General features: G+C 39.5%; 1 protein-coding gene across 4 annotated transcripts; it reads left to right on the forward strand.

Moving 5' to 3' along the window:
* The first annotated feature begins 361 nt into the window (after positions 1 to 361).
* Positions 362 to 14726, forward strand: LOC115588340 (protein IWS1 homolog). 4 transcript variants are annotated; one of them, XM_030428883.1, is made up of 10 exons: positions 362 to 402; positions 6630 to 6834; positions 7957 to 8058; positions 8382 to 8444; positions 9746 to 9829; positions 10318 to 10356; positions 10449 to 10523; positions 10767 to 10829; positions 12511 to 12777; positions 12929 to 14726. In XM_030428883.1, exons 3-10 carry the CDS (start codon positions 8019 to 8021, stop codon positions 13216 to 13218), a joined length of 921 nt encoding a protein of 306 aa, XP_030284743.1. In that variant the 5' UTR covers positions 362 to 402; positions 6630 to 6834; positions 7957 to 8018; the 3' UTR covers positions 13219 to 14726. The 4 variants fall into 4 exon arrangements, with proteins under 4 accessions (XP_030284743.1, XP_030284746.1, XP_030284744.1 ...); XM_030428884.1 differs by lacking the exon at positions 362 to 402 and adding an exon at positions 620 to 876; XM_030428885.1 differs by lacking the exons at positions 362 to 402; positions 6630 to 6834 and adding an exon at positions 9283 to 9420 and having other exon boundaries at positions 7972 to 8058.
* The last annotated feature ends 9140 nt before the right edge of the window (positions 14727 to 23866 follow it).

Below are 23866 nucleotides of genomic sequence, written 5' to 3' on the forward strand. Positions count from 1 at the left end.
AACACAAAACAACTGGGGGCGAGTTTGACGTTGGCTTTGGGATTGACCAGGAGTGGAGGAGGGCTTGACCGCAGTAGTTTAAAGGAGAACTTCGGTCGATTTAAACATGCAGCTTCATTGCTCAAGCTACCCTTGACTTGCCAGTACCGAAGACGCGAACACATTTGGTCCAACCATTAAAGACCAAACTAGTCAATCCGTCGAGCGTGCGCTTACTCCCTCACTGGCGGAGACGGAAACGTATTCCAGCATTTTCGTGTTTCTGTTCATAATGTACATGTCCATGTTACAGCCTGTCATGAGCCATGAGCCTTACAATAGCCTGTTAAGCCTGTTAAGTGCACACTCGGTGGATATACTAGTTTGGTCTAGCTACCGGAAGACGCGGATGTCAACAAACAGGTACGTAGCTGCTTGCACAAACACATTGTTTTAACTACTTTTATATTCATTTTGAGTCATACACGCTACAGTGCTGTGTGCTAAGGTGTCTGCTGAAGTTGCATAACTTTTGGTTTGAGATGTGGAGCATGTTAAGACGCTTAAAACACAGTGTAAAGTTCTGACCCCATGTTGTTAGCATTCAATGCTAAGTCTCCGTTCACGGAGCTCTGTAATGGCTGGACCAAATGTTTTCGCGTCTTCGGTACTGGCAAGTCAAGGGTAGCTTGAGCAATGAAGCTGCATGTTTAAATCGACCGAAGTTCTCCTTTAAGGCTACACAACCGCAGGCAGACTCCACACCACTGCTGACGGTCATATAATTTTTATATGCCGGACCTGAGGGATCGCAGTCCAGGTGAACGGGCAGGTTAACAAGCTGCCTTCTGCCTCTTTGGAATTTCCTGGTTTATTTAATCTTTACCTCCTGCCAAGGTGAGTTGGTCTCCAGATTATCGATTGCGCACTTGGTGTCTTGGGCTTCCCAACATTTATTCACGTTTAAATAAGTGACGATCAAGGTTGAATCAATTTTAGATTTAGTTTCGATTTTCAAGTAAGACATCAAGCTGCATCTTGCGTCTCACAGCGATCACTCCTTGAGTCGATGTTGAATAGACGTTGAACCAAATGCTGGTTTTGCAAACCGAACGATTGCTGAAAGAAAGGCTTCAGTGTTACAATGAATTAACCATTTTCTAAGGGGAGGGGTGGAAATAACTAATTACAGTTACTCTGATTACTGTATTTAAGTCATTCGGGGGGTAATTAAATGTGTCACTATTATTTTGAAGTCTAATGTTACTTGCAGGCTACTTAGGCTGGCCTGTATATAATCTACTCCAGGGGCGTCGCTAGGAGTGCAAAACATCCGGGGCTTTAGCCCTGCGCAGTGATGCCTCAGTTACCCTGAAAAAGTAATCTGATTACTGATTACTGATTACTCCTTAAAACTCACTTGAAGCTTGATAGTACTTTGTCGCCAGCACAGAGTGAACAACACACATTAATATTCTCATCTTTAGCTGAGAGGAACTCAAAATAATGACTATATTTCCAGCTAGAAAACGCGCATCTCTCTCCTCCCTCCATTGTTGTCGTGTTTGTGTTGCTGCGTGGTGTTACACGTGAGTTGAGCTCGTGCTGAAATGTGACTTGTTGCAAACGTGACATCACTCCCCGAGACAAGAAGAAAGCAAAAATATACATTTTTACTAAGGAAAAAACAATGATATGTAACTTTAATCTGGTTACTGGTTTGGAAATATTAACTTGTTAGATTACTCGTTTCTGAAAAAAGGTCAGATACCGGCATCACTGCCCGCAGATAGAGTCTTTTTTAACGGGGTCCGGGGAAATTTCGAAAATTTGGAAAATCTAGCTGTTTAAAGATGCAATTTCAACATAGTTTGAGAGGGAAAGGAAGGGGTCCTCGTCGTCATATTTTAATCACTAATAAAGCTAATTTTCCCTCACTAGGCCTACTGAGTAATGTTTACATTTAAGATATTATAGCCAAGAACTGCGCTGTGTGCATAAGCTTTTAGAGCAGGTAGAACATTCCCTATTATAATTTCTTGGCTTCACTGTCTATCTGCATCAGGCCTACAGGAGGCTTTGTAGGGTATTAAGAGACAAACATCGTCATTTAACATCGTCAATAAACCCAAAAATGTACTTCAAATCTGCAGCATTTACACCACAAATGTAGCCTAATACATTTTCCACAAGAGCCGCTGCCTACTACAAACGTAACAAACGATTTCCCACACATGTAATAACTGTTACATTTGCAGGAATTTCTTCGTGGGGACGTGAAAATCTTTATTGTAATAACTTCCCACAAATTTATTAATACAATGAATAATAGTCGGGGTGGTTGTTGTTTGTTTGTTTACCAATACACCTACTAATACTACTGACCGTGGGTGCAAAATCCAGCTGCTGACTCTCCGCTGTCACACAACGGATCCCCCGTGACCAAAGTGTCAGTTGGACTTCAGACGAGCCGGAATACAACACTACTAGAACTGCCGTAAGCGGTCATTTGGACCGCTAGATTTAAACTCTATAATCTGTCAGGTAAATACCCAACTGAGTGATGAATGCATTCATTGTGTCATGATATTTTTTTTAAAAACTAAATAACGAATTAACACCAAAGTGTACATTTTAATAAGTTTAATTATAATTAAACTTAGTTCTTTCGTTTTTTTAAATGTAGGCCTATATTTATCAATATTCATCGCACATAGTAAACCGTAATTATTGTAGGCCTATATTTACACACGATTTTAATAGAGAAAGCTCAGAACAAGAAAATTAGCCTAACTATTAAAAGTAACTTCTTTGATTATGAAACATTTTATTTTAACTAATAATATATAATATAATAATAATAATAATCGAAAAAGCTGAAAACGAGCTGATCTAAAACAAAGACAAACAAAGAGTCGTTGTGATCACTGGTCACAGTCTGCAGATTACCTCCGCTCTCCTCACAGTTCCACACGGGCTTGTGGCATTTCAAGTGTCCGTCGTTTGGCTCCGTTTGCAGTTCTTTTGGACCGGCACTGCTTCGGTGTCTGTGTCAGCGAAGATGGCCAGTGGCGGTCTTCTATAATATCCTCGACCTGACCGAGATCAATGCCCGCATCTTATTCAAGGAAAGGAGGAAAGTCCTGCAGCAGCTGGCAGAGGAGCTGAGGGCAGAATACATGGAGGGGAAAGAGGCCGCGGCAGGCGGCACAAGGTGGGCAGCAGCGAAGCATACGCAGCAACAGCAGACACGGAGACGGAGGCAGTGCTGGTCCAAAAGAGCTGCAAACGGAACCAAACGTCGGACACGTGTGTGGTATCTGTGAGGAGATCGGAGGTAATCTGTGACCAGTGATCGCAACGGCTCTTTTTTTGTTTTACATCAGCTCGTTTTCAGCTTTTTCGATTATCATTATTTTATTATATATTATTAAGTGTTAAAATAAAATGTTTCATAATCAAATAAGTTACTTTTAATTGTTGATTTTCTTCTGAGTTTTCTCTATTAAAATCGTGTGTAAATATGCAATAATTACGGTTTACTATGTGCGATGACATGAATGTTGATAATTGTAGGCTATAATTAAACTTATTAAAATGTACACTTTGGTGTTATTTCGTTATGGTTTTTTTTTTTTTTTTTTAATATCATGACACAATGAATGCATTCATCACTCAGTTGTGTATTTACATGAGAGAATAGGATTTAAATCCAGCAGTCCAAATGACCGCTTACGGCCGTATGTTGAATTCCGGCTCCTCTGAAGTCCAACTGGCACTTTGGTCCAATCAGAAACATTATTTGTCCGGATCTAACTCTAGGGTTGTGGAAAGCGCATCGTTATACCCTAACCAAGATATCGATCATTAAGATTAATTGGATCAGATCTGACTGGAATGAACCCGCCACAGTGGTAAACTGATTCAGTTCACCCGCCAGCACACAAACTCACCCGCATTTGGCTGGTGGCGGGTTTAATTTCCATCCCTGTTATAAACGCTGCAGTGGTAAACTGTAGGCTAATAGACGGCTCTGGTAATATCAGTGACGCATAGAGGGGGAAAGAATAACACTGATGTTGAATTTGCAACAAATTATTCAGACTCTGGTGACAATGTCGCATTTGAGGCTGCTGGCCGTTCGATATGCAGCCACGTAAAAACCTTTCACCATTAGACAATTATATCAGATTTTTTTTTTTTTTCAAAGCACAGAGATCCGGGGCTATTCCCAAAACATCCGGGGCTATAGCCCCGAATGCCCAGGTCTAACGACGCGCCTGATCTACTCAGTTACTTTTGAAATAATAATGAGTAGGTTACTTAGTAAAATTTAAACTCATATCTTTGCTTTTCATTGGCTGTAAACGATAAGATTATTTGATAACAAACGGGCCAAATGGAAACTCTGACATACATACATCTGTAATTCAGACTGAAGAGTTGGAGAAACAGAAACCTCTTTGGTTCAATGTCTGCTACTGATGATGCATTAAACATCAACTAATAAAAACTAAATACTCTCGTACTTTTATTATTAGATACCAGCAGAACTTGTAACTGAGCAATATTTCAGTAATGTAACTGTACTTGGGTACAGATTTTCAGTACCCTTTCCACCACAGGTTGATTGTTTTACATTATCGGAGATGGGTGTCATCCTAGTTGTCAGGCGTAGCCTTAAAGTTTGTGATGCTATAAACTGCATAATAGATTGTGGAAACATCCCATGAATCCCATGTGTGTGATAAGTTTATGGTAATTGCTAGAATGCTAATACATTTAAACATCAATTGCAGAGAATGGATCTTCAGTGTTGTCTGATATTCAGCATTTTTCTGTTTATCGGAATCAGAGTTTTTTTCAATCCAAGTGTCGATCTTATAATGTGATTTAAAAAATTGCTACTTTGGCTCGGATGTAGTATGTAATCTGCAAAGTAACAAGTAGTTTAAGCTATCAAATAAATGAAGTGTAGTAAAAAGTACAGTAATTTCCTCCAGAAAGTAGTAAAGTAGCTCAGAACTGTACTTTACACTATCTGAGTGAATGTATTCACAATCCATCACTGTGGATTATGTCATAATCCTGACACAGACCCTCCACCTCAAACCTTGTTTGTAGTCATTGACAGTAGTGGCACTGCTGGTACAGGTTCACAATACTTGTTTTACAAAGGTATCTTCTGTGTTATTTCCTCCCAGACTATAAGAAAAAATTTACATTGTACTGTACACAAATGTGCATTCAGTTATAACCTTGTTTGAAACTGGATCAGCACATGACAGTACTGACTGAATTGCTTATTCTCTGTATGGCAACTACATAACTTGCAATACTATCCCTATAACATTTACACAAATACTGTACAAGCAACTCCCTTAATAACTCAGTGGAGAAGCTTGAATGTGATCAAAGGAGAATTTGACATCATTGTTTGAAAAAATGACATTGGATTAAATAATAATAAAATAAAAAAAAAGTTGCAGATTTCTTTTTTGTTGATTAACTAAATCACTGAAGATTGCAAACTGTACTTAATGTGTCATTCTGGAATTGCCTGCATGCTTTGCAGTGATCTGTAATTTTTTCTACCTGCTGTGTCTGAACACTGATTACCATCTCCCAAGATACAATTTAAGTGTGTACTCTATAATAAATGAACTACTATTAGATGATTATCCCAGATTAGGCCAGATCGATGCCTTAAAGCGGAGCATTAATATTTCTTCTGTGGGCATACCCTTGGACCCCCTTAATTGTTCCCAGTTTTCTATATTCACACGGTATTCTCACCTTTTTTACCCTAACCTGCATTCATGTCTGTAACACATTGCACTGCATGTTTCTACACCTCTCTATTTTATGTGACTAGTTGCTAGACAGTCTCCAATATATGCGCTCAAGGGGCGGGAAGTTAACTTAAAGCCAAACATCACTGGACGCCCTGATGCAATTCTGTGGAGACATAATGGCAAAATAGTTGTTGAGTTTGATGGTCCATGGAAGAGGTGAACAGCTGGTATAAAAACAGGATTGTTCTTGAAGTTGAAAGTTGATGTATAGCAATAGCAAATCAATGCCATTAAAAGACCAAAAACCCAAGACACAAAGGAAATAGACTACCTGTAATAAAGACACATAATGTCCTTTGTCTTCGTAGATTATATCACTGCTACTGCCAGTAAAACATTTTTAGATCTTTTCCTGTTTTATAGTTTGACAACCTTGCGCCACAATGGATGTTTGAATGCCTTTTTAGACACTGATCAGCAGAAAACTCTGTATTGTTGGAGTTCTGTGAATACAATGGGAGACACTTTGAAGATGACAACTGATGACTGGCTACTTTGCCAGTCCTTATAGTAGAGTGGCAAGGATGAGCAGATGACCTCTGCAACAGAGGTAGCTCTTGGTCTTGCATCCTCATAAGAGCCAGTATCTTCATGTGTTTGAAGGTTTTCCTGACTATGCTTGAGGATACATTCAAAGTTCTTGATATTTTCTGGATTGACTGACATTCATGTCTAAAAGTAATGGTCTAAAAGTTGTGGTTGTGCATGTTTATTCTATGTTACACAATTAGGGAAGTATTTATTCACTAACTCTGGCTTGTATTCATATGCATTTTTATCTTTGTCTTCATATAGACCGTGTTGCCAGGCCCACCATATCCTGTGAGATGAACGATGGCAGCGGCTCTAACAAATATGGAACTCTGCTGTGCTCTGCAGAGCCCAGACAACCTCAATCCTTAATGAGGTTTGAGTGGCGATCACGAGGAAATTACAGCCTGGCACAAATTTAACAATATCTCTGTGGGATAAATATGATGATGAAGTATACAGTTGCAGGGTGAGCAACCCTTTAAGTAAAGAAACAGCTACATTCACAGCAAAGGATTGCTACCCTGTTAAGATTTCACTCAGGCATCAGCTGCTCTGTATTTTTATTGTTCATGTGGTGGAATTTTTCATTTCAAGCAAATGTACTGTTTAGAAATTTACAGAATTAAATGAAATTCACAAATGGTGTTTACCTAAACAATGATAGTGATAATAATAGTATTATAATACTATATGTATTAATACACTGAACAAAAATATAAACGCAACACTTGTTTTTGCTCCCATTTTTCATGAGCTGAACTCAAAGATCTAAAACTTTTTCTGATGATGACATGAGCTTCCCTGAGACGGTTTCTGACAGTTTGTGCAGAAATTCTTTGGTTATGCAAACCGATTGTTGCAGCAGCTGTCTGGGTGGCTGGTCTCAGACGATCTTGGAGGTGAACATGCTGGATGTGAAAGTCCTGGACTGGTGTGGTTACACGTGGTCTGCGGTAGTGAGGCCGGTTGGATGTACTGCCAAATTGTCTGAAATGCCTTTGGAGATGGCTAATGGTAGAGAAATGAGCATTCAATTCATGGGGAACGGCTCTGGTGGACATTCCTGCAGTCAGCATGCCAATTGCAACATCTGTGGCATTGTGCTGTAAGATAAAACTGCACATTTCAGAGTGGCCTTATATTGTGGCCAGCCTGAGGCACACCTGTGCAATATTCATGCTGTCTATTCAGCATCTTGATATGCCACACCTGTGAGATGGGATGGATTATCTCGGCAAAGGAGAAGTGCTCACTAACACAGATTTAAACAGATTTGTGAATAATATTGAGAGAAATGGTTCTTTTGTGTATATAGAAAAAGTTTTAGATCTTTGAGTTCAGCTCATGAAAAATGGGAGCAAAAACAAAAGTGTTGCGTTTATATTTTTGTGCAGCGTAGATCTCTTTTCAATAACAGAGTTTGAAAGGGTCTTCAAAGTGAGAGTATTTTTTGGTTATAGTGTCAATAGAGACTACAGAGTTCCCAAGTTAAAACTGAACAAAATGTCAAGTGTAAAGGTACTGATTGTTGTTTTAGTAATGGATGAAACAGAACCTGCCATATTTTGGTATTTGTTTTTCTGCACAGAGAACGAGTCAGTGCTGATTGGCATTCCGGTCGCCATCGCCATAATACTCTCACTCTTACTCATGGGTCTGGGTATAATCTGCTGCAAAAAACATAATAAAGGTACAGTTGGTACACCTTAACCAGAGAAACTGATTCCAAGATGATTTATTTTTCAGCAATTAAGAAGAACTAGCTGATATATACAGTATATATTCACTAATGTACATGTATTCTTTACGCTTTGTATAACAGTCGACCAGATGTAATAAGTTCTTTAGATTCAAGATTCTGGTCATTTAAAAATCAAACATTCTTCTATTCTTACTGTAACTATATGTGTTAGCAGCAACATAAGCAGCTGTTTTTATTGACTCTGAACTTCATGCATACAAACTAAAACATACTCTCCTCCTCCTTTTGTGACCTCCTGCTCTCTGTTCCAGCATGTTTTGCTAAAGGAAACAGATGTGATCCAGAAAATCAGAAACACCGTGGTGAGACAAAAGGTATGAAGCTGTACTTTTTCAGTCTCAGATTTAACTGTCCCGCGAACTGTACACTGTTAAAACAAACCAGATTTAAACACAAATACAAACATTCATTCTTTTAAAATGTCAAAGTGATTTTGAGTGTGTGAGAATTCAGTTTTTGGTCAACTTGCAAGAGATTCCAAGAGACTCTTGTTAAGTTAATACTAACAGCAGTCTTTCCAAGACCAGTGCTTGCGTGAGTCCTAGCAGTCAGCATTAATTAATTGACATACATCATTTAATTCACGAGAACCTTAAGTTTCACTAAGTCCTAATTTTGCATTTGCTTTGACTGAGAATGGATGAACACCAGGATGTTTTTCCTTTTTTTCACGAGTTTTCAAGGCATATGGATAGGTTTAGAGGCTCAATAATTATTAAACATTGTAGAACAATAGCTATTCTTAGCTGCCAGTGTTTGTCTAGGTCTTTGTGGGTTAAAGATGAACACATTTCAGTTTTTATTACGTCTCTCAGATAGAGAAAAACAACTGACCTTATTATTAAGGATGCAGTGGTGAGTATTGTAACTGTTACAAGGCATAGATCTGTTTTTAACTTTGCTTATTGACTTCATCACTCGTAGTAGTAGTTTTTTTCATGAGGCTAGTGTTGATGATACATTGTGTACAGGGGGTGTTGCACCAAAGCTGTACAATCATTTTAATACAGTAAACAAATAATAACAAGGCATGTTTTGACAATGTATAATGTATGCATCTGGACCCCGATTTTCGCCGCCCCCCACGGTATTTTGTTGGATCCCAAAGCTGTCATTAAGACAGGGTGATGGTTAATGGAATTTATTTTAAAGGCACTGGTAGAAGGCGTGCACCGTGCGTGGCTACGCTACGCTCGCACGGTGGAGGCTCTGGAGAGTGTAACACCAAGGAGTCACTGCGGAGTGTACCCAGGTTGCAGAGGTGCTAGAGTTGGGCGACTAGAATTACAGGTAATTGTGCTATCTGAGAGGCCATGTACCACATTATGGAGACAAAATAACCTGGCAGTGAATAGAGAAAACACCAGAGTATCTGAGCTGCTGCTGAAGATCCAATGCACTGCAGGTGTATGAGAGGAGGAAAATCCAGGCAGCAGGAGAGCCACACTAAGCCTCTGCAGAGCACTTCTGAAAACACATAAGCATAAAACCACAAAAAACAGCCACACCAAAAGTCCCAATCATGAAAATTTTGATCAAAGTTCATATTGATTCTTCATTTTCTCTCATCCTTACTGGTGAGTGATGTCATATTTTGCATTTCAATCTCTTTCAGGGTCAGATGAGAGTACAGCTGATGAACGTAGGGGTCGTATTGACAGAACACCCACAATGCTCTCTACTCAGCGACTTTTCCAAGGTAATAGGAATATGAAGCTCAGAGTCATCCTAGAAATCAAATAGAAGACACCGATTCAGACCCGGACATCATAAAAGATAAAGAGTGTTGTGCTTCTGACATATGAGTGTTGCGCTTCTGACATATGAGTGTATGTACCTGTTTTGAGCTATATGCAGATTTATCACATCTTCTTTTTTTTTTTTTAAGATTTTTTTTGAGGCATAGACACCTTTATTTGACAGTGGATAGATTAGAAAAGGGAGAGAGATTCGGGGTGTGACATGCAGTACAGGTCCTCCGGCCGGATCCACTGCATTCGTGGCATGCGCTCTAACCACTCAACTACCTGTACGCCCATTTATCACATCTTCTTATTGTTGCTAAAACAGTTACAAAACGTGTCAGACAAATAGATAATCAACAAAGACATTACATTGTTTCTCTTGAAACTATTATACACTGCAGCACTGAACATTCTTGGCCTAAATGTGTTCTTTTTGTTACAGAACATGATGGAGATTTACAGGATCAATTGCCTCAAAAACGTTAGTCTAACACAAAAGCTATTTATTATAACTTATACATAGTATTTGGGATGCTATAAATTTATATTGCCTTTTGTCACTGTTCACTTCAGGTAGTGTCCGAATCAGAATAGAACAGTTTGAGTCCAGCTTTCGTGGAGAGACTCCGCCCATAACATTTCCAGCAGGTACCTTCTTGTTAAATAAGAAATAATAATTGTTAGCTAACAGCAAGAACTAATGATTTCATTATCACTTATACATTAATTATTTTCACTTTAATTTAAATAATGTTTTCAACAATGAAAAAATAATGTGACATTCCAAAAACTGGAGTTAACACCTATATAAACAGTAACTTGTTTTATTTGACCAGCAATGTTTGTAATTTCTCAAAAGAATGTTTTCCTTTCATTTATATTTTCTGTCAGGTTCAAAAAGGGACAAAGAGAGGCCTCGTCTGGATCTCAGTCATATTGCTAATAACAACAAAGGTGATGCAGATGTAGAACAGCTCAGAGAATCTGCAGAGAAAGAAGACCCACAGTGTGAAAATACACCAGAGCCGGCTGTTGTATTAACCAACATGACATCCTCAACTGTTGCCGAACAGTCAGGATGGAACATGACACTCTCCGAGTTAGATTCACAATAGTCACACAAAGAAAAACACTCATGGGAATACAAAAGAAACGGCCATGCAAGAACAAGACAGAGATAACTTTTTAATAGTGGATTATTCCAAATTAAATTACAATTGGTTTATCTTACATTTAGCAGCAAACACTCTGGCCTTGAGGCTAACATTAACTTGCATGATACTGATGACGGAAACTTAAAATTGCTCCTACTTCTTACTGCTTCTGCTTTGTGCTACAAGTTGTTGCACCACGTTAACCTCCATTTTGTTTAAGTCTGCTTCCCCATGACTTCAAGTGATCCCTCTAATGTGAGGTGGGACGTTGCTCCCTCTAGTATGATAACCTTATCTGTAGAGCATGATGTGCCAATATATAAAAATCTTGTAGTATGTGCATGTTATAGAGAGAATGCAGTGAAGAAAATCTGTGGAGGTTCTCCTTATGTGTGACACAACTGGATGTCAAAATCGATTAGGATTGTAAAAGTCCTATAGTTTGAGCCCAGCTTCAGTCTGCAGAGTCAAGCCAGAGTGCTGCGCAGAGTCGTGTTCTCTGTTTATTGAGAATGTATTAATATGAGTGTGTTGAGTGTCCAAATTACACCAAATTTAACACTGCATTTCCATCGGTTGCCATCAACAAATCTGCTAAGTGGGGAGTAGCTAACCTTTAGATCAGATGAAAGGTTCTCAAGATATGTGAAGGACAGACAGACACAACCAGAGATTTGTTGCTTTATAGCTGGATATAGATGATGGACTGAACCATCAAGCATCCACATCATTTATATTTTATATCAATGATATGAGTGATATTGATTGATGCAGTCAATGCATTCTCTTGTGAAATGGTTTGTCAGCTTGTTATCGACATCACACATTTCTCTTTAAAGGGTTGTTTTGCTAAAAGATGATATATCATCTCAGATATTTTAACTTTTGTCTCTTTTTTCTGACTTGTGAGTTACATTATGTTTAAAATTTCAATCATTTTTAGAGTCAGATAAGGAGACAGCTGAGGATGATGAAAAGAGGCCTCCTCTTGACGTAACAGCGACACCTCCCACTCCTCAGCCACGTAACCATGTGGGAGACTCAGACACTGTAAAAAGTAAAAACTGCTGAATGTTTCTGATTCGGGATGTTTTATGTAAGTGTAGGCAGGATTATTACAACCCTTTACTGCTGGCAAACACTTTGTTTAAACTAATTGAGTACGTACATAATTATAATAATAACAATATTCATAATAATTAAGCATTTTATTAAAAAGAGATAGAGACTTTATTTGTCATTGTACGAAATACAATGAAATTTCATCAAAACGTATTTTAAAATAATACAAAAAGACAAAAAAGCAGCAAGTTCTCAACTGAAGAAGCTGAAACCAGCGCATTGTAATTCATTAATCAATTATTTAGTACTGTATTTTGTTAACATTACACATGGAACTTCACTGTACTGTTTATAAAAATGCTGTTCTGGTTTAATCTCTTAAAGCGTTCTTTTTGTTTTAAATGTTTCTTGTGTTTTAGATTTAAAAAAGAACAAAGATGAGAATGAGGAAACTGAGTCTCCTCCTTCCACTCCACGCAGTGAGTCACATTCTCCTCTTGATCCAAGTAATCCTGCTAGGAACGACAAAGGTGATGCAGATGCAGACCGGCTGAGCAAACCTGCGGAGGAATTACTCCTACATCATGCCTCCTCAGATTCTGAGAGGGAAAATGATCCAAAGCCAGCTGATGTGTCAGTAAACACGACGTCTGACTTGGAATGGTTCCTTGCGCCTGAACACCAAGGTGTGGATACTACACTCTCTGAACTAGATTGAGAATAGTCACAGGAAAAGCAACTGGTTTTAAACCAAGACTGGCTCTGAAAGTATTATCCTCTTACATATTCTTAACAGATAGGTGCACTTTTCATACATAGTTTTACTGTCTGTTTCAGATTTGAAGAAGGATGAGGATGGAAAGTCTCCTCCTGCAAATGTGGTCACTCCTGTTCCAAAGCCACGTTCACAGTTCACCCAAAACTCTCCAAATACAGCTCCTGAGGTGACCGCTGGTGGACAAAAGAAAGATGCCAACTCAGATCAGGTCAATAGAGAAACTGACACATCAGGTGTAGGGGAAACACATGAATCAGGCTCCTCTGCTGAGGACGAACAGTCGTCCCCTGTTTCTGAGCAGAAAGATTCAGAAACAAAGCGACATGACCAAGATCCTGTCACCGAGTAAAACACACACAAGTGAAGATAACCAAAAAGAAATGGACAAACCAGTTCCTGCAGATGAAGAAGAATCAGGTAGTGAAGGTAACAGTGAAGAACCAGATCTGTATTCAGCCTCCTTCCATCAGCCTCAGAGCTCCACGCCAACAAAACCAGACAACAGGAGCAACGATACCTTTCAAGAGTCTCCTGATGCTGCACATGAAGAGCTAGGTCAGGGAAGAGAGGGCAAGACCACGAAAGAGTCAGACGAGTCTGGTGAGAGTGAAGATGATACTGGTGAAAATAAAAAATAATTTCCAGAGTGACCAAAAGAAAAAACAGCCAGGCCAAATAGAGCATTAGTGAGCATAAAGAAGGACAAGAGAATGATGAAGTTGCTGCATTGGAAAACTGAATAGAGAAACTTTAAAAGTGAACAAAGTCAAGTTTTATCTTGTTTTTTTTATTAATAAAAAAGTTTTTGATCATTTTTATGGGCTTTTAAACCTTTTTAATAAGATGAACAGCCAAAGATACACAGCAAATGGCTGCTGCTCAAGACTCAGCCTGAGTATGTATGGCAGACATCGAAAATACAACATAGCAGAAAGACAAATGGAACAGATCAGTAAGAACATGTAAATACAGAGTTCAAAGAATATGGAGGACTTTCAGTCTAAGAAAAGTAATAACAGTATGCTAACTAGATAACTAGATAGATCTTTGAAAATACAACAGAGCCATGTTATACACAGAAAAATAGTCTCAGAGAGCTTGCTGACATTTGAAATTACACTACATAATTTGTAGGAAGTGACCAGAAATTATTCTCAGAGATTACGGGATGAAAAATGTGTTGATTTACATGAGTTACTCTCTTTCTGTTATGATTTCTCTGATCTTACCACCTTTAACTTTTAAGCTACTTTTGATATTTATCATGTTCATTCTAACAGATTCATTATACAGAACATTTTTACTGCTTGTCTTTTTAAAGATACAAAAAAGTATTTACCTATGAAGCTACATGTATCTGTTTGTTTTATAATAACTAATTGTAAGTAGGTTAAATATTTGATTAAATCAAAACTTTGATGGCACTAATCTTTGAATATCTTGCTTTGACTTTTAATCGTACATGAAAGAGACACTGACAGTATAATAGAAATAAGCACTAATCTTAATAATCTCTGCTCAAAAGGCAGATGTCATGCTGCCATGGGACAAGAACAAAAACAGATATAATTTTTTTAGAATTGAAATGCTTTTCTGAAAGTGTTGTATGAGAGTGAAATCATCACAAACGTCAGATAATCCTCGTGGATTAATAAAGGAATGAATAATACATGTGATGTCACCCATGTGATTATGTGACAATAGAAAAGTAACCATCATACCCACTCTAAAAAATATGAGCTCAGAAAGATTCATTTTTGTATTTGTTGTTCATTTGTTGTTTATGAAATATATTTTGTACAGTCATTTATTAAGCTTGTTTTTGCAAATAAATTAATCTGACAATGATTGAAATGTTCGGTGCTCAGGGTCAAGATGTTTGTATTGAATGATTTGTGATTTCCATGTATGACGCCTAAAGGTCGCTTTGGGATTGTTAGACGAGTCGGCCGACATCCCACTGTGTCAGTATCTGACAAGTTGGAGATGAGACTCAAAAATCCGCTTTTCTTACAAATAGGACCTTTAAAGCTAGATTTTATTTGTATTTTGTGTAGCTTTTGCTTACAGGTGAAGAATGTTTTTGATAAAGACAATGCTAGTGTGAGCAGTTTCATTCCTTTGTCTTCACTTTATCTTATAGAATAAAAGATCAGATTCCATTTAGGGCATTTAGCAGACAGATTCCACTGCATTTAAAGTCATAATAGCACCAGAGTATTTATTGATGGCTGTAGTATTTTCTTTTAGATTCCCTGTAAAGCTGAGAGAAGGAGAGGGAATGTATGAAGGGGAAGAGCCATAAATCAAGGGGAGAAATGATTGATACACTTTTGTAAATAACTGTAAGAACAGCTTTTTCTCGATAGGGGGCAGTGTTTGTTAGTTCTTCTTAGCTCTGATCTGAACACGGAGACTATCAGCTATAGAGGCGAGCTTTGACACACAGTGGGAAAAATTTGATGGTCAAATGTGGTTTCAAAGGAATTTATTGCAGAACATTTATCTCCGGTCTAAAACATACCGATGAAGGATATTACTTTGAGTTCACGGCAGAGTGTTTGTGAGGAGTTATGTGAATCCGATATCCAGGAATGTGTGAGACTGTGCACGTTCAAAGAGACACTGAATAGTAGCATCACTTTCTGGACATCCAGGTCTGAATAACTGGAGGTGAGCTTAGTGCTCACCGATGTAAATGCATGTTAAAGCAGGTTCACCCGCTGCTGCATGAAGAGCTGGTGTGGATTTCCGAAGGCACTGCTCGGGCCATGTGGGAAAGTCATGCATGATTAGTTTAACCTCTGAGTCACAGAGAAGCCTGTGATCTGCTACCACCTGACCTGTGGGTTCAGGGCACAAGCAGGGAATGAACGCTATCGTATTTCTGTGGTCGCAACAAATACCAGGGGGATATTAGAGTATTGAATTATTGGTGGGGACCGAGGCTCCTCAGACAAGGGTCACGATGCGGTTCCACTGAGATGCTGTTGATGTGTTGATGGCAGCGGGGGATGCTCATGTCCTGGCTCGTCTGGAGTCTTCCAGTGGAGCAACCGTTTCATTTTGCCAATATATTCTTTTTATATACAAGCATCAATTTTTCTTTTCTTGAGACTTTTTTTTTTTTTTAGTTTTTCCAAGATATTAGGGGAAAAAACATGACGATGGCATGGCTAGCGAAAGCCTTTTTAACATAAGAGTACTTGTTTCCTTTTCCACGTCATAGAGTTACATTACACTGGAGTGTAATGTTCCCTCAGATACGGGCCCAATTACACTCCTCTCCTGAGATTGTTAAGGTCCTTTTTGGCCTTGTTGCAATAGGAGAGAAAGGGGGGCAGAATAAAAGGAGAATGGGCCACCCTCCAGAAGTGCCTTTTATACCAGGTTGATTAGCATGCTGGGTTGTTTAAATTGCCTCCTGGAGGGCTGACGTGAAATCGAACAATATCCTCTGGCTTTGGAGACTAGCCCCATAGCTTCTCATTTATTTTTATGCACAGTTAGGACAGACCTTGGCACTGCTCCACCGAGGAAGCCGAGGCCCGGGGAGGCCGGGTCTGGGTAGGTCAGGACAAATCAATTAATATCAGCTCAATAAAAGTTCTTGGCTCTTTTCTGGGCCATACTTTACTGTGACACCGCAACCTGGGCGCCCACGGTAATTATGTGGATAAATTGTTAAGTGTGGTGGAGACATTATAATGAAATGATATGCCCTTCCTATCTCTATAAAAGAGCTCTATTAAGGCCTGATTTGTCTTTGGACTCGGCTTTTACGAGAGGTGATAGTAGAGCATTGTTTGTCATTGTTATTATTATACTATATTTAACAAGGTTTCCCTCTGGGGTGATGATGTTTATGACTGCGTGTCTGCTTCCAACACAACCTCCACGCTCCTATTTTTCTGCTAACATTTGGTCATCATGTAAAATTCAACCGTGCCCAAGGCGGAAAAGATTATTATCCCCATGGTGGCGACCAACACGGTGGAAATGCTTATTAATATACTACTTATATACCTAAATGCTACAAAAGGGACAGATAAAGTAGGTGTAGCGTCGAAGACAGAAACTCTCTGACCCAAAAATGATCTCAGTAGTCCCAAATACTTCCAGTCACTCTTATCAGATCCTCCGTGAGATTTATACAGCTATCATGTTGTCACAACGCCTCTAATAAGGAGCTTAATTAGAGGATGTTATCTACTGTTTGAGTTGTGCTTCAACAACACAGCATCCATCAAACGCAGCGCTTGTTGCCATGTTCATATTTGGTGACCACAATATAAACACTGGTTATTAGACCTCCAGGCTGAGCGAAGGTGTACACAGTGGCAGCCATGTTTGCGTGAGATTCCGCGGCGGATTCTTCAACACCAGGACGGCTCGAAGCTAATTACAGAGTCTCAGACATCCCCTTGAAACCTTACTGGAATTTGGGGTTTGGTCACATCCTCGTGTCACACAACAGAATAATTTCCAAATCTGAAACACGAATTGTTTAGTCAGTGAGTAAATATTTTCTTGTGCAGGGGCAGGAGAAATGTGGGAGTATTTGAATGTTTTCATTTTGGTTTCTCTCAGGCATTTGCTTTGGAGGCGTCTTTCATTTGTCAAACATTGGAAAACATCAGTTTGACTGTGGTAGTATAATGTATTTCAGTTTCTTGAAGACGTTTCACCTCTCATCCAAGAGGCTTCTTAAAGTTCTAACTAACTAGAGGGGAGTTGCAGGCATGTGAACTCTGTATGGGATTGTCCTTACAGAGTTGCTAAGGACATGTGTGTGTTTCAGATTTGCTAGTCGTCAGAGCTCACACGTCTCCTTAACCGCAGTTAAAATGACCATGACCTGGATGACTGAGAACCTTCATCAACATATAATGTATGTTGTTTTTGGTGGGTTGTAGGTTATTTGGTCCAGACTGAAATATCTCAACATGGATAGATTGTCATGAAATGTTGGTCATTTACAGTCCACATGAAACTTAATGACTTCATTGATGCCCTCACTTTCCTCTGGCTTCACCAGCAGGTTGGTTTTTGGTAAAATGTTCAAAGAGTTCTTAGAAAATACTGGATTGATTGCCTTAAATTATGGTTAAGACACTCAGCTATATTTACTATACTTACTACAGGCCTACTTGCAAAAGTACCACAATCACAGTCCCTTCAGCCTTAGGTATACTTTGTGTTTAGTGCTAATTGCTAAACTAAAGCCTCTTTCACACACAGTTCCTACTAAATTACAGTGATAACCTTTAGCCATTGCTACTAATGTTCACAAATACAACTACATTCAGGAACATTAGCGCCTTACTTTTGGTTATGGTAATGCTGGAAAGGGACATTCAAACAGACTCCAAACACAGATTGAAAAATAAGATTGTGCAAGGTTGTGATGTGCGTGTCCGCGATGGAAGGCACTGCGTCATGAATTTGGCAACCCCAATATACATTTCTATGACTCAACTGATGTTTTAACTTAACATTTCCTTATGTTGCAACTTTGCATTTTTTCAGGTCCAATTTTCTATTTCCTGTTGTGACAACACTGAGTTTATGCTCTGGTCAGGTTTAACAAAAAAAAAAAAAAAAAAAACTTGGTTAGGGTTAGGAAAAGATGATATTTTGGGTTGAAATACCTCTTTTGGTTGCCACAAACACAGCTGGTGATGTCCTGACTTCCCTGTTAAGAATATACATTTTTGGTCCACCTACTAATGATGAAATGCAGAGGTCCTTCATGAAAGATGTCCAGCGGTTTCACACTTACAGAAGTTGAAATGCTGTCACAAACTGTGGTCACTGGCCTGGCAGCCCTCTCGCCTGTAACTCCACCACCATCCCCTTCACTTCCAGACACGAAAGTTAGGTCATTAACGTGTAATGGAACATAATATACGTTTTGATTAAAAGTCAATATAGTACGTAGCCTATGACTTCTACAGTGGTTTGCAGCGCCAATGTTTTATCCCGGCGACTGGGCTTAACTTGGTGGTTGAGGAGCTGTTTTTATCTGGTGCCAGCATTTCTCTAAGGTATTTAACAAGTTGGCGACTGCATTGGCAAAGCAACCATAAACAAGTTGTGGATTTAAATGCATCATCAGTGGAGTCTTGTGATTGATCTGCTTGCTCCACGTGAAAACGCCAGTCATCAGACGGACGTATGCCATTGCGCGCTTTTCCCTGTAATGTTACTGTACTTGGTCTTGAGGTGGGAAAATAACAGTAGAGCTTTCCTTAACATTTCAGGGATGGACTGCAGGTGTGAAAGGGGCTTAAGATGGTGATCAAGGGGAACGTTAACGCTTGCAAAAAAAAACATGTTATCGTTGCCATAATAAGGTAGCATGCTGATAGTGGCATTCAGCACAAAGCACCACTTTGCCCATGTATGTAGCTACAGCCTCACAAAGCTGCAAGCACGGCTGCACACTCTAGTTTTAAGGACTACAGTCATATGTAACACTTACAGAGAATCAGTCACTTGCAGGGGAATTCTTTTGTTATTTGTTAAGAAAGTCAGTTATATGAAATTGATAGAAGTCCTGCGGCGCATGGAGTCTTTTGAGACAAATACAATTGACGGAGACACATTAGTATTTTTGATTTACATACAGTTTCTCTTGCAGTGAGCGCCACTCATCATCTGGTTTCACGCTCTTGTGTCTAAAAACAACCAGCACCATATGACGCAATTTGTCAAAGATTAGCTCCACACGAGTCGTTGAACACTCTTGACTTTTCATAGGCGAAGCTGTCACAAAAGCTTATGTTTTCCATTTGTTCACATTTTTTGAACCACTCTGTAACCATTTCCCAATTAACTTTGGAGTGGAAAAAGTATGCATAGCCCTTTTCAGCAATTTGAAATATATGCTTTCAGCACCATGGACAGACAGTCTCTGAAAACCAGCACAGGGAATCACTTTGTTTTTTGTTTGCTGTTGTCATGTGCATGTGTTCCTGTAAATACTTTTCTCAACACTCGGGCCGCTCACTTCAGAGCTTTGTCAGTTCTTTATTCGAACAAGCTGCCTGTCAGTGTGCCATGCTGACGTATCTGCGCTGGTGCACTTGCAGAACCTGACACAATTCTCTTGTGGCAAAATGGAAAACACTCGCAGCATACCGCCTGCCTCGTATTGTCTGATGGGAAGATTAAAGCCAATCCAAACAAAATTCACTCTCTTCAAGTCAGGGTTGGTCGATGGAGAGACCACCAGAGGGGAACAGCTCGCTCAACTATGTCATCAGATCACATTATCATTGATCCCAGTCTCCCGCTCTCCTTCTCTGTCTGTCTTTGCCTTCCTGAGTCTGCCTTGTGCTGCTTTCACTTACATTTCTCATGTCTCGCTGTAGCCTCTAGTCTCCTGAGTGTGATAAGAACTCGTGATGACCTCATACTATATTTGAGTGCACTTAAGATTCACTTTTGACCGCTTTTGTCGCGGGCTTTTAATATGATTGCCTTTACATGACTCTAATTTTTAACATCCTCTGCTAATAATGGGAGGTAATGATGTGCTGGGAACACAGCTGTAGGTAACCGTTGCCAGTTTGGTGGTGTATTTATGGTTGTTTTGTTGATGGCACAATCGTAGGGCCCCCCTGTATTCACTGACAGCAAGGGGTATTGCGGACAATATTAAATCGTTAGGGGATAACAGGATAAGTCGAGCCAGTGGGTAAAATGAGCCACCCCCTGTATCTGGGTTACCATACCTTAACTTTGGACCACAAATTAAGAAAGCACACTTGATATTACTCAGTTTATGTTGGCCTGAGGCAAACTGAGAGAAAGGTGAGCAAACTGAGCAGGAAAAATGAGTCTTGTCATCAAGTCCTGTATCTTAAATAAAAATAGATATGTTTGGACATCATTACATGTTAATTTCATTCAGCTTAAGTTACAAAAAAAAGGTAATAACTTAGTATAAACGTGGATCTGAGAGACCCCATGCATTTTAGCCCCATTACCTTGGGCCGAGTTATGCCATAGGACCACCTTTTTTTTTAATTTGTTGGTGTTTGTCATTGTTCTGAACCGATCATAATTAGAGAACTTGTTGTGATTTCTTTGGGTTCGCAACAACCTGAGGTGTATAAAGTAACTGCTATTTGAAACAAATACACTTTTGTTTTGCAAAGAAATAATGCATTAACAAATGTGGCTCATCTTACCCTGTTCTCCCCTAATGCTTTAATCAAGGTTGTAATAAGCATGAATTAATATGTAATAAGACTTAAAAAGATGCATATCACAACTAATAAGACTAATAATAGCATCGTTAACTAACGAATTATTTGCTTATAAGATACTTGTAAGAAACTTGTTAACAGTATACACTACTCATCAACATTAAGAAGCTGTTTAACAATAAAACTATATATGGGTAAATATAATTTACACATTTATGACACATTTAACACTGGCTTAAGGCAAGAAACTTAACTTTTTGTTGCCTTACTGATATTATTACGTACTCTATATGAACAATAGATACACTTGCTCATAAGTAAAGTGCAATATGTAAGAATTTTAATTTAAAACGTTCAAAAATTAACAAAAATTATCAACCTAATGTTAAGAAATGTGGATTTTAAGATGGCCATATATTGTGTTACAACAATATCTACTGTGGTTATCATGCTAACCAGCTAGCCCTGGCCTGTTCCTTCTTATAATTCCACTCCAAGTTCCTAGTCTGGACCGCTAGCTGCATGGCTAATTGAGCTAACAGCAGCTACAGCTAGCATGATTTAGAAGCTGCTACATCAGGTACAAAAGTTACATAATGTTGCTTTAAAGTTAACTAGTGCAGTGCCCGTAAGAAAAGCGTATTCCAATAAAAAAAGTGGGAGGTTAAGTAGCTTTTTCATGGATGGCCAAATGAGGCTGTGTTTGAAGGTGTGGCGTCAGGGATATTTAGGTTTGTTGTGAAATCTGATATTCCATAATTGGCCGTTTTTGACTATTTTTGATTTTGCCATTATATTTCACCTTAAAAACTATTTACTTGGTGTCATTATTTTCAGCACAACCTCACATGTGTGACTGTACAGTTATTTTTTTATTTTGACAAACTGTATTAACACAATGGACCTAAAATCACAAAAAAAACATAAAATCCGAGTAGAAAAAGTTAGATTTTTTTAGATTTTTGTTGGGCCGTGTAGCTAGCGGCTAGCAAAATCCTGGTCCAGCTCGTGCCGCTGCAGGAATCAATCCGCTTGTTTCTTCAGGTATGTCGTGGGCTTGAGCTCTGCAGTGATTGGCTCTGGTGCGCACGTGGTCACAGTGTGCAGTGATTGGCTCTGGTGCGCATGTGACTGTGGTGGACAATGCTCGGCGGAATTTGTAAAGCATTTATGAAATAATTTATTCACGGTATCATTGCAGTCCAAGCAAATGCTTAGATGCACACCACTGAACCACGTAGCAGCCATGTTGAAAGTCTCAGGTCAGTGTGATCCTGATCCGCAGAGATATTTGACTAACAGAAACACACACACACACACACACACACACACACACACACAGAGATTCCTTGCTTTTATAGAGAGATATCAAATCAGTTCTCAGATGAATTCAAGGCCTTTCAACAACCTTTCAGTAAGAGGCAAAATGTTTTACAGCACAGCAGGTAGAGACTAAAGGTTTAACATGGAGGTCACCCACATTTAAACTGTGCCTCGGTTAATTGGTTTAACAGAGTCCTCACTAACGGAATAAATCCTAATTGCGCAACAAAGATCTGACCCAAAAGACAGAAATTCCACTTTCATTTGCTAATATGCAAACGGCTATTATGAGAGTGACATGCTTTTCAGCTGAAGCACATGTCCAAATGACAATAAATTGAGTCGTAATGAATTACAGTCTTCAGTGAACGAATAGAGAAAACAGCAAATGAATAATAATGTTAAATGTGTTTATTTTACTAAAATGGATCCAGAATTGTTTGGACAATTGTGGCTATTCAAGATTTTTGTGAAAATGAGATGTTACCAAAACAAGATGTACAACACTGTTGTCTGGCTCTGTTGTGGTCGATGCGCAGCCTGAATCTGTCCAAATGCTCTCCATATGTCTGGCAACTCCACTGACCCCTCTTACTTCAACACTGCCAGGGTGGATGTACTCCTCGCTCGGCCAGTGTGCAATGATGTTGCTGTTTTACTATACACCAGTATGACAGCAGTAAAAATGCCAGTGAAACCTAACAAGATGGATCTACTTCTGCAGCGTTTCTAAATTTGGACTAGGGGAAGCTTTGCCACTGATTCAAACATTATAGAGGACTTTTTATGTACGCTATAATGATGCATGGGCACGTGGAGAAAAAAACTCTATTAAAGCTCACTGCGAGACAGAGACCTACTGTATATGAAACTTGAGTGCTGCCGCCAAATTTTATGATTGTTTATTTGTGTCTGTTCGGCGTGATGGCAGCGTGTCACTTCTGATTCGCGGATCTGTCTGTGGGTGAATGATTCATGTGGACAGCGCCGCAGATTGTGCTGCTGATTGCCCGAAATAGCCCTGGCATGCTGCGTTGTACATGCGTAGAGGGGGTGCTTGTATGTCGTGCGTAAATGTTTGTGCACGTGAAACATGTCTGCTAGTGTGTGCGCATTCCTGCCTTCGTGTGCACGTCGTCTGGGATCTGGCGAGTTCCTCTCCACCCATGGTGGGCCTCTCTCAGCCAGATGGATGGTCTCAGCCAGTGTCAGAGAGGTGACAGCTGGCTGGCCTGGCCTCTCCTGGTCGAGGGTCTGGATCCTGTCCTCTGACAGCTCCTGACAGCTCCTGATGGGTGACACATCCACCACTCCCGCCCCCCCACCCATACGCTTGCATCATGGAAACTCCTGTTTTACTGAGAAATCAATGATGTCTCACAGCGTGCTCTAATGAAATGTAAATGATATGAGCCACACCCCGTTGAGATGACGCCTAAACTCATAAGTGCTCTCGAG

The sequence above is a fragment of the Sparus aurata genome, chromosome 9 (assembly GCF_900880675.1).
Source record: "Sparus aurata chromosome 9, fSpaAur1.1, whole genome shotgun sequence".
In the NCBI taxonomy this organism is placed as follows: Eukaryota; Metazoa; Chordata; class Actinopteri; order Spariformes; family Sparidae; genus Sparus; species Sparus aurata.

Bases quoted from the DNA above. Each gene is read 5' to 3' on its own strand.
- LOC115588340 (XM_030428883.1), top strand. From the start codon at position 8,019: ATGGGTCTGGGTATAATCTGCTGCAAAAAACATAATAAAG. The intron at 9,830-10,317 runs GTAATAGGAATA...TTTTTGTTACAG, and splicing joins TACTCAGCGACTTTTCCAAG to AACATGATGGAGATTTACAG. The intron at 12,778-12,928 runs GTGTGGATACTA...TGTCTGTTTCAG, and splicing joins CCTTGCGCCTGAACACCAAG to ATTTGAAGAAGGATGAGGAT.